At 43.3% G+C, this 13782-nt stretch overlaps 1 protein-coding gene across 6 annotated transcripts in view; it reads right to left on the reverse strand.

Moving 5' to 3' along the window:
- Nucleotides 1-9505: 9505 nt before the first annotated feature.
- Nucleotides 9506-13782, reverse strand: part of DROSHA (drosha ribonuclease III) — a 123783-nt gene continuing 119506 nt past the window's right edge. For all 6 annotated transcript variants that reach the window (XM_061189152.1, XM_061189150.1, XM_061189151.1 and 3 more), the window contains 2 exons: nt 13676-13722; nt 9506-10536 (listed from right to left, as the gene is read on the reverse strand). In XM_061189152.1, the coding sequence (XP_061045135.1) occupies nt 10406-10536; nt 13676-13722 (178 nt within the window). In that variant the 3' untranslated portion in view covers nt 9506-10405. The remainder of the gene's footprint in view (nt 10537-13675; nt 13723-13782) is intronic.

A 13782-nucleotide genomic window follows, 5' to 3' on the forward strand; every position in this document is an offset into this window, starting at 1 on the left:
AAAGTTTTGAATTTTATGTATAAAATTTGTGAAAATTTGTTTTCTCTCCTGTTCTATAAATACCTACATAATATTCTCACTTTTGCCTGGCAAAGTCTAAAATATGTACTATCTGGCCCTTTGCACAAAAAGTTTGCTGACCCCCGTCTTGAAGCATTCATTCTGCACTCGAATCCAAGGCACTAAGAGGTTCTCATCAATTTGAATGCTGCCATGCCACTCAGGGACCTAATTTGTGCTAAGACTCTAAGGGAAAGATGTTCTATATACAGAAAAGGCTGAGACTTGGGCACTGAACGGGCAGAAGTGTCCGTTTGGGACTCAGCCAGGATGAGAATGGGCCAAACAAGAAAACGTGATAGGGAGGAAAAGAGAGATGTATAAAGCTAGCAGTGGAAGAAACCAGTTCCGCAGTCCCCTTGGTGATGCAATGTGACCCAGATCTGACGAGGCCCTGTGTGTGGTCCCAGTTCTCTCCCCACTGGACTCAACACTGTTTATTCCATTGTCGTCTTCCATTACTGAACAATAGGTGTTTTCCTAATGCTCTCTTGGGAGACAGAAGAAGGGAGTATGCCATGTTGAATGCACAGCACTCTGTGCCCCCTCCCCTCCCCTGGGCTTTCCTACACGCCCCCTCCCCACTCCGCAGCCATCCCTCCTCTGCTCAGAAGCCCATCTTCCTCTCCCTCTGCCCTAGTTGCTCCCAGCCTCTGAGAACCGGCAGGCCCCAACAGTCGCCACCTCTCTCGCCTTCCCTCTGGGCCTTTGGCTTCCGCCCAAGTCTGGGCCAACCCTGCATGCCCACACTCACCGCTTAACTCTGCCTTGAGGTTTGCCAGCAAGTTCCCTCCGTGTTGGGGGGAGGAGGCAATAAACGACTTATGAGCTTTCCCAACCCACGGAGCCGAGGCGCCCTGAGCACCTCTGTCGGCGGTTTGGAAGTCTTGGCCAGTGATGCCGTCTCTGCGGATTTCTCACACACGGGAGGACAGAGACATGCCTGAGGAAAACGGAGCCAGGCCCGGGCCAGAGATGGAGAGCAGAGCCAGAGGAATATTTTCCCTGGCACCTGACAAGACCCAGTGCGTGGGGTTGAGTTCTGGAGAAACGGGCAAGGCAACCGCAGAAGTAACAGGCACTGTACCAGGCTGGATGAAAACATAATTGCTGTGGTTCCGGGGGATGCCTGCACACCACAGCTGTCCATTCCCTGTCAGGCCTCATCAAGTCTGCAGTTCACATTCGCTAGGTACGTTGTGCAATGTTGTGACACCAATTAAGCTACTTCACCTAGCTTTGCTAAGAGGGACAGACCCAGGAGAACTGAAGAAGTGGAGGGCAGTGTACAAATCACCAAAGCTCCGTGCAGTTAATGACCTGGGTAAGTTCACCGAACAACCCTTTGATTAAGGAGGAATGCATTCCCGGGGGACCTGGGAGGACAGCTGAGCCACCTGTGGAACCAAGGACAGAATGTCGCTGAAGCCTTTCCGACAAGTGCCCTTTCCTGGGAATACTCTATTGTAAGAAAATGAAAGCTTACATTTTTGCCACCAACTCCTTTAAGCAGAAATGAAGTCTCAGTGAGTAAAATAACCCTGATTAGCACAGCACTACAGAGAAGCCTCCAGGGTCTGATTTCACAGCCCCTCTGGACTTTCTCTTCAGGCAGTTAAGCGTTCACAAGAAAATCCCTTCTTTTTATGTGGCTTCTCCAGCTGCATCATTTTGTGAAACAATTTTTGAAAGACAAAACACAATAAAGCCCCACACTTGTACTTCTCTTATCTTTGATGCCTCTTGAAATTTCCAACTAATCTCTAATATGCATAATTTCTCCCCATCCCCAAGCCTCAACCATTAAATTAAAAAAAAAGAAAAGGGGGGCAGGGGGAGAGATGTCCCTTGTGTTACTCAGCAAGAGTGTGTGATTTGTAAGATTCTAAAAATCCTTCCAGCCCTGCTTATTTTGACAAAACTACTTAACACTTCAAGCAATGAACCACGGGGCATAAAAGTATAATCTGCAGAGAAAACCTTAATCCTCTACAGTAACCTATTTGAATCTCCTCAAAAACATTCTGGTGTGTAGGCCTGGAGAATTAAGTCAATTGTTTGATCTGAGAAGAAAGACAATTAGGGCTCTCTCTTGATCTTTCTGGTTGAATTCTACTCAGGGGCAGCCACTGTTCTCAACAGCTCCATTTGAGACCCCTATTATTATAATAATAGAGGTGAGCATTAGAATTGCTACATTTAAGGGTCTTGCTGCATTTTCATTATGAGTTGTTTTATCTGAGAGTTTCCAACTGTGATGGGCTAATATTCAGCCTACAAATATTAGCAAGCTGGGTTTTTTGGTTTTTGTCTTTAAACTTCATTTAAAACTTTTTCTTTAGTCGGACAAATATTTCAGCAGAAACAAAACTTTCAGAAGCAGCTGCTTGGGATGTGTTAATTCACGGCTGGGTTACTGACAGAGATTTGATGGGCGGGGCTCTCTTCAAAGGGATGTCTCTGAGGACATTGACAGTGTAAGACAGAAATGGAGAATCTAGTCGGGGTTGTTGTGAGGGAAAACTGGGGGTTCTGCCCTTATTTGCTTATAGCAGCTCCCAAATCTCGACATAGGAGCAACAATCTAGTTGGAGGTGCCAACTGGAGCTGTGTCTAGATATACAGTTATACGGAACTGAATAAAGATCATTTGTATTTGTCCATAGCAAGGAATATTGGAGAGGGAGTTGCTGCCGGAGATTATGGAGTCGGGTGACTAAATCCTGTCCCACAACACCCATTGGTGGCATCACTGGTGTCCAAGTCATTCCTCAGGTTTCTGTGGCTCTATCTCATCATCTAGAAGTAGCTCCTGGAGCTATTCTTTGTCTGCTTGCCCGTTTATGTGAACTCCCCGCCTCAGAGAGGTGTGACAGCAACAGCTTCAGGACGACCAAAGAGACCAAGCTCCCCTGCTTCCTGCCGGATCCCAATGAGCTCATGCTCTCCTGCTCTAGCACCGAGCTCCCAGCCAAGTCCAAGGGCAGGAGGTCCAGAGAGGGTGCAGATGCTGCAGCCTCCAATGGTCATTCTCTTCACCTTAGCCCCAGAGTTCCTGCAGGAGGGTTGCTTGGAGGACGCTGGAGTTCTGCTCTAGGGTAGTTGAGGCTTGTGGAAGCATGGCAAGGAGGAGTCTGGTTATTTTTATTCAGCCAACAGTGATGGCGAGCCCACAAAGAGCCCACGGTTCAAAGGTAGATTAGTGATGGTCCAGCCCACCAGGAGCTTGTGGTCTAGCAGACAAAGATGGGTGAGTCAAGAGACAGTAAAATACAGTGTGACAAATGTGATTCAGGAGAGAACCCAAGGGTGTACGCTTAACCTACATTTAAGGTCCAAGGAAAGATAGTTCCTGAGCTGAGGCCCAAAAGATGAGTAAGAGATAAGGAGCAAGGAGGTGGCCTATTTAGGGCCGTGCAAAGCCCTGGAGGGGAGAGAAAGGAGAAGGTGTTTATGTATCTACAACTTGTTCTGTGAGGCTGGAGTGCAGCGTGAGGGGTCCGGGGCCAGCAGAAGAGGCTGGTGTCTGGGCAGGGGGAATTGAATGCGGAGATAAGGAATTTGGGCTTTATCCTACAGGCAAGGGAGAACCCATGAAATATTTTAAACAGGATAGTAACATGAAATGATTAGCCATTTAGAAAGAGAAGGGGAAGGTATTCACTTTCTATGCTGCATAACAAATGACCACAAACTGAGTTGCCTAAAACAACATCCCTCATCTAGCCCCCACTGACACATAAAATTAATCATCACAATCATCTAGTCCCCAGAAGAATTAGAGAACTGGCACTGTTGAAATTATTACTTCGGGGTGGAGGGTGGGGAACCTGAAATACACATATGCCACAAAATTTGAACCTAAACCTAAAATCAAGCTTTTAGTTCTCATACAGAGCATAAAGGAAAAATGTAAATGACACCACAGGAAAGCAATGCATCACATCCAGAATGTGGGAAACTCTATGGAACAACTGACCAGGTTTCTTCAACTAGAAAAAAAGGGGGAGTGGAAGAATGTTCCAGATTAAAAGTGATGTAGAAGACGTAAAAATGAGGGCAACGTATGGATCCTGTTTGAATCAACAGTTGGACAAACCAGCTGTACATTTGAATATGGGCTGGTTATTCGAAGTTATTAAGGAGTTTTTGATAATTTTGTTAGGGGTCATAATGACATTGTGGCTAAAAAACAAAATATGTTTGATCTGAAAAAAGGTTTTTTGTCATGGGGAGTATGGTAAGGTGGCGTCAACAGCTGGGTGGATTGACATCATCTCTCAAAATCAAACTAAAGGTGGGCCTCCTCGGACCCCACCATTCCTCCAGAAGGAATGAGTCACTCTCTCTCTCTGATCCTCTGTGTTGCGCCTTATGTGCATGGGTGTATGTGCTTCCTTTTCTAAATAGTGAGCTTCCGGGACTTCCTTGGCGGTCCAGTGGCTAAGACTCCGCCCTTCCATTGCAGGGGGCATGTGTTCGACCCCTGGGTCAGGGAACTAAGATCCCTCATGCTGCAAGGTGCAGCCAAAAAGTACATAAATAAATAAATAAATAAAAATAACTGGTGAGCTTCCTGAGAACAAGGATGTTGCCTTTCCCAGGATTATAGTAGGTGCTCCAAATACCAATAAATCTTAGAATGAATGTTCTCCAAGCCACTAATTCATATGTAAAAATGTATTTCATTTCACGGCTGTTATAATTTAACATTTCTTTTAACATAAAGGGGCATTTCTGAACCATACATAACCACGTCAGAATGAAATCAGGAACATGACAGCATTGGTTCAATATAGCATTAGTAACAGGTGGGTGAACTTTTAAAAAACTCTTGTTGGGCTGGCAAATATTCAATTAGGGTTGTTCATTGCCTGCCTCAGAAACACTTATGTTAGTGAAGGTAACATTAGTGGCTATAACAGATAAATCCCCAAGTAGTGGTTTAACACATAGATGTTTGTTTCTCATTTGAGTCAAGTCCAAGCAGTATTCTCCTATCCTTGGAGGGGAGGTGGAGGGTGGGAATGGGGGTGGAGGCTCTGCTCCACGCAGCCACTCATGTTCTCACTGATGGTAGCTTTCAAGGTTATCCTCCCTGGATGTCGGCATCCAGCCAGCAAACTGGAGTAAGGGGATGGAGAAATGGCAAACATGCTCCTGGCACCACAGCCTGGAAGCTTTTCATATTCAACGGGTGGGAACTAGCCACTTGGCTTCACTTCAACGCAGAGGCTGGAATGTGGTCCCCTGTTGGGCAGGCAATTCCTGACAATAATTCTATAAGAATAAAAATCTTTTGTGGCCAATTAAGTATCTCTTCCACACGCTGTTCGCTTAAATGTTCTGATATTTACACAAAATAAATATTATAATGCCTAATTATGCTTTATTTCATCCTTCATAAAACAATAAATAATGAAGGTCTAGGGAAGATTCGAGGGCTAGTAGCTTTAGGGAACGGGTCTGCAAGACTTTAGTGTGTTGTTACTCCCAGTTCAGAACAATCTCATGGAACCCAGGTAATTCACAAAGGGTCTTCTTCACTTTGTACAAGGTAACCATAGGGAAATTTCACAAACACTTCACAAACAAGGATGATGATAGAAATAATTCTGAAATAGCTGGTTGGTTTAAGAAAGGTCATCTAGAGTTGAAATAGTTCAGATGGAAGCTGAGTGTCCTCTCTGGTGTAAATTTATCTCCTGTATGAAGCCTACAGTTTCAAAGCAGTACATCCCTGGAATGGTTTCCTGTCTCCAACCTGGGAAAAACAATGTTCTCCTTTGTAGATGTATAAATACGACTGAGGTTTTTGAGTCCATTTCTAATCTGTACTTGAGCTCAGATATCTTTGTTGGGCTACAAAACCATGTATGCAACTGCTTATTCAACATCTCCACAGAGACATCCCATAGGCCCTAAAGTTCAATACAGCCAACTCAACTCAACACCTAATTCTGCTTTTCTCTAAATAGTTTGTATCTTTTTTTTTTTTAAAGCTCCTAGATATTTAATTTTTATTTATTTATATTTATTTTTGGCTGTGTTGGGTCTTCGTTTCTGTGCGAGGGCTTTCTCTAGTTGCGGCAAGTGGGGGCCAACTCTTCATCGCGGTGCGCGGGGCTCTCACTGTCGCGGCCTCTCTTGTTGTGGAGTACAGGCTCCAGACGCGCAGGCTCAGTAGTTGTGGCTCACGGGCCTAGTTGCTCCGCGGCATGTGGGATCTTCCCAGACCAGGGCTCGAACCCGTGTCCCCTGCATTGGCAGGCAGATTCTCAACCGCTGCGCCACCAGGGAAGCCCAGTTTGTATCTTGATTGTACAAAAATTAACCTGGTGTTCTTTTTTTTTTTAATTTTTATTTATTTATTCGTTCGTTTGTTCGTTCATTCATTCATTCATTCATTCATTCATTCATTCATTCATTTATTTATGGCTGTGTTGGGTCTTCGTTTCTGTGCGAGGGCTTTCTCTAGTTGCGGCAAGTGGGGGCCACTCTTCATCGTGGTGCGCAGGCCTCTCACTATCGCGGCCTCTCTTGTTGCGGAGCACAGGCTCCAGACGCGCAGGCTCAGTAGTTGTGGCTCACGGGCCTAGTTGCTCCACGGCATGTGGGATCTTCCCGGACCAGGGCTCGAACCCGTGTCCCCTGCATTGGCAGGTAGATTCTCAACCACTGTGCCACCAGGGAAGCCTAGCCTGGTGTTCTTTCACTTCATTTCTCCTACGTCGGTGGTTCTCAACCAGAGGTGATTATTTTGTCGCCAGGGGACATTTGGCAACATCTGAAGACGTTTTTAGATGTCATAACCGGGGGAAGGGATGCTACTGACATCTAGCGGGCAGAGGCTAGGAATGTGGTTAAACACCCTACAATGCATGGGACAGTCCCTCCTGCCCCCCAAAAAGAATTACCTGGCCCAAAATGTCACTAGCGCTGAGGCTGAGATACCTCGCCCTACTCCATGGCCTGTAGGTTCTACCTCCTATGTATCTGTCAAATATGTTCTTTCCTGGCAGCTCCATTCTCAATGCCTTGTTTCAGGCCTTCATCACATCTCTCATGGAATACAATAGGATCCTAAGTTATTTTCTTGCCACCCAATCCTGTTGCTTCCTTGGAAGGAAATGTCCGCATGGCGCAAGCTCTCTCTCATCTTCAAGGTTCGGTTAACTCCTCAAGTGTTAACTCCTCTGTGAAGGAGATAGTTAACTTCCCTGTCTGGCCTACTCTCCCCCTTCCCCTCCCAGTCTCAGAGGCCCTTTGTCGGTAGATGCACCATCACTTCATTGTCTCCCTGACTAGAACCTAAGTGACTTGTGAGAAGCAACCTTAATATTCAGCCTCCACGAATAACACAGCACAGTTGAACTGATGCAGGATGTATACCCTCACTGGTGCTTCTCATGATCAGACGTGGAAGGTGAGAAGACTGGGTTAGGCTGGGTCAGAGGCAAAGTGGGAACTGTAGTCACAGGGCCTGCTGAGTCGGTCTGTGGGGCTAGTTCCAGAGTTTGGCCACTGGCCTCATTACTGCTCAGCAGAGCCCCCGAAGCTAACCTGCCCTGATGTGTGTTTGATGTGTTTCACTGCGAGGGGTTTTCTACTGTGTTATGGACTTAACTTCTTCAGGCTTCAAGAGCCATCAATATGGAGAGAGAACCTGAAAAAGGCCAGAATACTACAGAGAGGAAAAGTGCAGGTACAATAAAAAATCCTGAACCCATGCTGGCTTTGGCATTACTTTGATGCACATGCAAGACTAGTGAAAGTGCTTGTTTAAAAAAAGTTCAAATATTTTCCCTTGCTTTTTGGCTTTTGCTCTAACATTTTCAAGGCTACTGATGAATTCAGGGTTCTTTCCCTCTTAGTCCTCCTCTGGGGGAGAGAACCAAGACAACCTTTTCTTACAGCCACCATCTTACATTTCTATGATTAACAAGTTAACAGACTCTAGAGAGGTCTTCTCTCTCACTCCTCTCTATCATGTGTGTGCGTGCACGCACGTGCATGCGTGTGTGTGTGTATGAATGTGACAGCATTGTCTATGAGAGCAACAAATTACTTACAACCTACACATCTTTCATTAGATTAGTCAATAAACCATGGTATAACCTGGCATACAAAATACGCATTAATACGCAGCCATCAATGTATATGTGGATTCAACACTGAGAGATGATTTATTAGTTAATAAAAAAGAAAAGAGGGCTTCCCTGGTGGCGCAGTGGTTCAGAATCTGCCTGCCAATGCAGGGGACATGGGTTCGAGCCCTGGTCCAGGAAGATCCCACATGCCACGGAGCAACTAAGCCCGTGAGCCCCAACTACTGAGCCTGTGCTCTAGAGCCCGTGAGCCACAGCTACTGAAGCCCGTGTGCCTACAGCCCGTGCTCTGCAACGAGAAGCCACCGCAATGAGAAGCCTGCGCACCGCAACGAAGAGTAGCCCCCGCTCACCGCAACTAGAGAAAGCCCATGCGCAGCAATGAAGACCCAATGCAGCCCAAAATAAATAAATGAAATAAATTTAAAAAAAAAAAAGGATATGGAAATCATATATAGAGTACCCGATTGTGAAGGTGCACTTGAGCGCACGTGCATACGTGTGTGTATACACAGAAGGTCTAACAGGGCTTCCCTGGTGGCGCAGTGGTTGGGAATCCGCCTGCCAATGCGGGGGACACGGGTTCGAGCCCTGGTCCGGGAGGATCCCACATGCCGCGGAGCAACTGGGCCCGTGAGCCACAACTACTGAGCCCACACACCACAACTACTGAAGCCCGCGCGCCTAGAGCCTGTGCTCCGCAACAAGAGAAGCCACCGCAATGAGAAGCCCGTGTACAGCAACGAAGACCTAATGCAGCCAAAAATAAATAAATAAATAAATAAATTTAGAAAAAAAAAAAAGAAGGTCTAACAATATAAAAATCTCTGGGTGATAGAATCATAGGTGATTTTTTTTTCTGCTTATGCTTTCTACTTTCTCCACAATATTTCCAAAGTAACATTTGTTTCTTTCTCCTGCTAATAAAACTAACACATTCTCCAAATTTTCAACAAAACATATGTAACATTTAATAGTTATATAAAGAGAAACTCTCCAGATAACCTGAATGGCTCCCTCTCCTCCTTCCCTTCTTAACTCAAATGATACCCTTTTGGGGCGCTTCCCCAACCAACTGATTGAAAACTGCACCCATCTCACCTCCTACTTTACTTTGGCCATCATCTACATCACCCTGTGACCTCTGTTTTATGTCCTGTCATTGTGTGTATTCCTTCACTAGCACACGAGCTCCCCCAAGGGCAGGGAATTTTATTTTGTTCACTGCTATAGCCTCAGAGACTAGAACAATGCCTGACGCATAGTACGCACTCACTCGATAGCTGTTAAAGTAATGAACAAAAACACATTTGTTTTAAAAAAGAAGTTTTGTCTTTATTAATAATAAACCAGTGGGGTTCAGTTTAAAATAACATTAAAAAGATGTTACGTCTTTTAATGCAATGTTAGCCCTTTATGACCGGGACCACTGTGAGCTGATGGAAGCTATGAACCCCCCTCTTCCTGCTCCCCGCCACCTCCCCAAATCCAGTACAATTTCAGGATATTCTGAGACCTTCCTGAGGTCTGTTTATAAACTTCTAAAGGGTCCACTGACCCCAGGGTAAGAGCACCTGGCTTACAGCATCCTCTGGCTTGGAATCACGATTTCTCCCCTATTCTAGTGACTCAAGAAATATGTGTGACTCAAGTATCAGTCTTCCCCCACCGTACCCCACCATTAGCCAGTTAAGTGTTACAGAGATACCTTCTACACAGGATTCACCAGTTAGTGAGGGTAAGCCAATGTCTGCAGCTGAGACCATGATAAACACCCAGATGAAAGCTGAAAAATCGAGTGAATAATCCAGAGATTTCAAACAGTACAGATGTTTATAGAGCACAGCCCAAATATCTGGTAAAGTGAATTTTTTGCTTGTCAGCTAAAAGTCTGGAGTCACAATCTCAGAAAGACAGAAAAATCAGGATCTATTCCACATAGAATATACGTTTCAAATTTTACTATTTAAAGAGCAAAATAATAGGGAATATGCACATTTACCCAAGTGAAGTTTTCCATTAAATAGAAGAGAAATCAAATACTTTGTAATAAAGACTATCCAGCTAAAAACTGAATATGAGATCCGTAAAACAACAAGAGTGATTTGACTGTGTTTTATTTCAGTGGGCACACTTTATTCATTCCTAATTGTCTCCAGGAAAACTAGGCTAGGTCTCAACCGGCAACAGTCACAGTTATTAAGCAAGTAAATACACCACCACTTTCGTGCTCTCCTTTATTTCTTTATGTCTTCAGTCTCATCTGGCTCTTTCTCCTGATGCTCTCTTTCCCACCTCATTTCTTTTAACTCTTGTCTGTATTTCCGTTCAATGAACCGCTTCTGATGGGCCATCTGGGGAAAGTTATCTGACAAGAGGAGACATATTTTACACTTAATAAAGGAGAGCCACCAGTGCACAGAATGACGCAAACTAAACATACACACAAATGAACAAACATGTATTCATAGGAAATCTATATAGTTGTATTTTGTAAGGCAAGAGAAAAAAAAATTGTGTGCTTTCTTCTCTTATTCTTTTCTCATTCGGGAACACAGTGGAAGTCTGGATCAGCACTCGATTCTGGATTTCAGTATCTGATGTGAACTCAAGCATAAAAGGCACCGAAACACGCAGGTATGTTAAAACATAGACATGTGGCTTCAGAATGTTTCCAGCTAGGTGTTTTAACACAGTTCTCCTAGCAACAAGTGATTTTCAGGGAGAGATTAAAGGCTATAGCAAAAGGGAGTTGTATAGTTTCACAAGCTTAAACCAAAAACTTCAAACAAATAACGATATTATCACACCATTATTTACCAACAATTAAAATTTCTGAAAAGAGTAAAAAGATTAGATGGACAAAAGGAGGCCACATCCTAAGTCATTATTTCTGATAATTCAATTTGTGAAGTTTATCATGAGAAGCTAAAAGCTATATGGACAACAGCAACTCAAGTAGAGCACTTTCATTTGGTGAAAGGAAACATGTCACTCAATAGCACAGTTTAACCTACATTTAGTTTGATATTTGACCCCGCTCAAGAGTGTTGACACAGTGGAAATCTTGAATAAGATGTAAACATTTTACAATTCAGTTGTTATTTGTGGTATATAATGAGTGTAGCAATGGAGTGAGAAATCAAATATGGAACAAGAAAAAGTCATTTTACACACTTAGTCAACAAACACTTACACACTTCAGCAACAAATATCACAAAGGGATGCATGCACGAATGAGAGCAACACAAGTTATCTGGTAACAGAGGAGAAGGACACCATTCTCCCCAACTCGGTACGGGTCTGTTAAACTCAAGAGGTACTACTTCATATTTAAAAATAGGAAGAATCAGCATGGCATGTTTGGGGGAAAGTTTGATTTTGTTAAGGTTGAAGCATAATAAACGTGGACATAAATATATAGTATATTCCTAACCCCCCTTCCTTTCAGCACAGTGTCCCATTTTTCACCCCAGGTGGGAGGAGGGACAGGGAGGGTGGTAGGAAAAGGATCTGAAAGGCAGGTGGTGAATCACCTAAGACCTAAGAGTCAGTGATTGACTTTAAACAAAAGAGGAGCATAATGGCATATTTTAGAAATAAAACAACAATAAAATCCTATTCTCTAAACGATATTAATTTGATTCCTTATGTATTGTATAAAACACAGGTTTCAAGTATTAAGAGTACTTAATTCCACCACTCAGATCTAGCCATAGATAAGCTTTTAGAATATATCCTTATAATAAGCCCTTTTCCTATGAAGTTATACTCCACACACACACGCAATGTAAATGTGCACATATATTACACAGACACATGAACACTTAAAATCATTCCCCCAGCCATCCTTACATTGGGAGAGTATAGTTGTAGGCACATTTTGATGGGTACACTTGGGTTGGTAAACTACTGCCCACAGGCCAAATACAGCCCTCTACCTGTTTTGGTAAATAAGATTTTATTGAACATAGACACCAGCCATCTGCATACTACCCGAGCCTACTGGCTACAGTGGCAGAGGTGCGTAACTGTGACAGAGTACTTACTATCTGGTCCTTTATAGAAAATGTTTGTCAATCTCTGGGATAATTTATTTAAACATTTCCCTACTTTCAAACATGCAGTTTGATTGGTTGATTTTTTGGCTATTATAAACCAAGCTGTCACATTTATCATGGTAGGTGAACTTTAGCACATAGCTCCAATTATTTTCTTAGGTTTGACTCCTAGAAATGAAATCTCTAGATCAAAGCGTATGAACCTCTTTAAGGACCTGATACAGACAGCCAAACTGTTTTCCAGCAGTTTAAACAATTCCCTTCCACCAGTATGTATGTGGAGGCCAGTCTCAGAATCAGCCATCTCTCCAGTATGTTTTATGGTTGAAAGCAAACAAACCAAAAACTCAAAAGATCATCTTTAACAATCCTATAGCTGGAAAATGGAGTCTCATTTTTATTTCAGTATGTGATTATACACATATAAAAAAAGCTCCACAACAGAGTCAACAAAACTCTCAGTGAAGATTCCACGGACATGGGACCCTGGTAACACCAGCTTCTGCCCCCAGGCCTCCTCTCCCTGCCCCCACCCACAAGCTATCATCTGCCGATTACCACTTGGCTCCCGGCCCTCCTGCCTTTCCTGGAATCTCTCCCAGGCTGAGCATCGGGGGCCTCTTTGCCTTTAGCTGCCCGCACTTTGCTCTCGGCCACACTGAGCTGCCATTTGAAGCATGAGGGAACTGCACTGCCAGGTTTTACCCACAGGTTCTGCTGAGTGGCATGATATACCTCAGAAGAAAACTTCCTTGCACTTAAGCCTTCAATTTACAAAAGACTCTGCAGTTCCCTATAGGGCCAATTACATAATTGAAGTTTCTTCAACCCAGCCATCCCACTCTTGGGAATCCAACCCTTAGAACTAAAAGCAGCAATACAGAGACTTTTATTATCAACAATGATAAAAAGACAGAAACAGTGTCCACCAAAAATTTTAAAAGCTGAATAAAATACGGCATGAAATATTATGCAGCCCTTAAGAAAGAATGAATTGGAGCCACTATGACCTGCAGGGCTGCCCATGATATATTATTTAGCAAGAAAAGAAAGATGCAGAGAAGTACATAAATATCCTGTTTTAATAAAACAATGGTCAAAAACTAAAAAGAAAAAAACCATCACAGGTTTAAGATTTTAGAAGTATAGAGAAATATGTAGAATGAAATATACTAAGTCACTCACATGGGTTACCTGTGCTGAGAGTGGGACTCTATACAAAACAGGAAAATGAAAATCAAAAAGCATTTGGGAATACTTTTTTTTTTTAAATTATAAGCCCATTTTATACATATCTTACAGTCTACTACACTCTGTCTGGAGAATAATTATGAAGAAAAGATCCCATTTTATCAGTACTTACCATTTTTCTACTTCCCCATTTTCTTTCCATAAAATACTCATTACATTATGAACATATAATTATAGAAAAAGAGACAGGCTTACATTTTTCAAGTGCATCCATTGCTGCTCCCATTTCTGCTTGCTGAATACTATTAAATAAAATAAAGACAAGGTACATTTTAAAGATTTTTTTTTCAAAAACACAAAGC

The sequence above is a fragment of the Eubalaena glacialis genome, chromosome 4 (genome assembly GCF_028564815.1).
Source record: "Eubalaena glacialis isolate mEubGla1 chromosome 4, mEubGla1.1.hap2.+ XY, whole genome shotgun sequence".
In the NCBI taxonomy this organism is placed as follows: Eukaryota; Metazoa; Chordata; class Mammalia; order Artiodactyla; family Balaenidae; genus Eubalaena; species Eubalaena glacialis.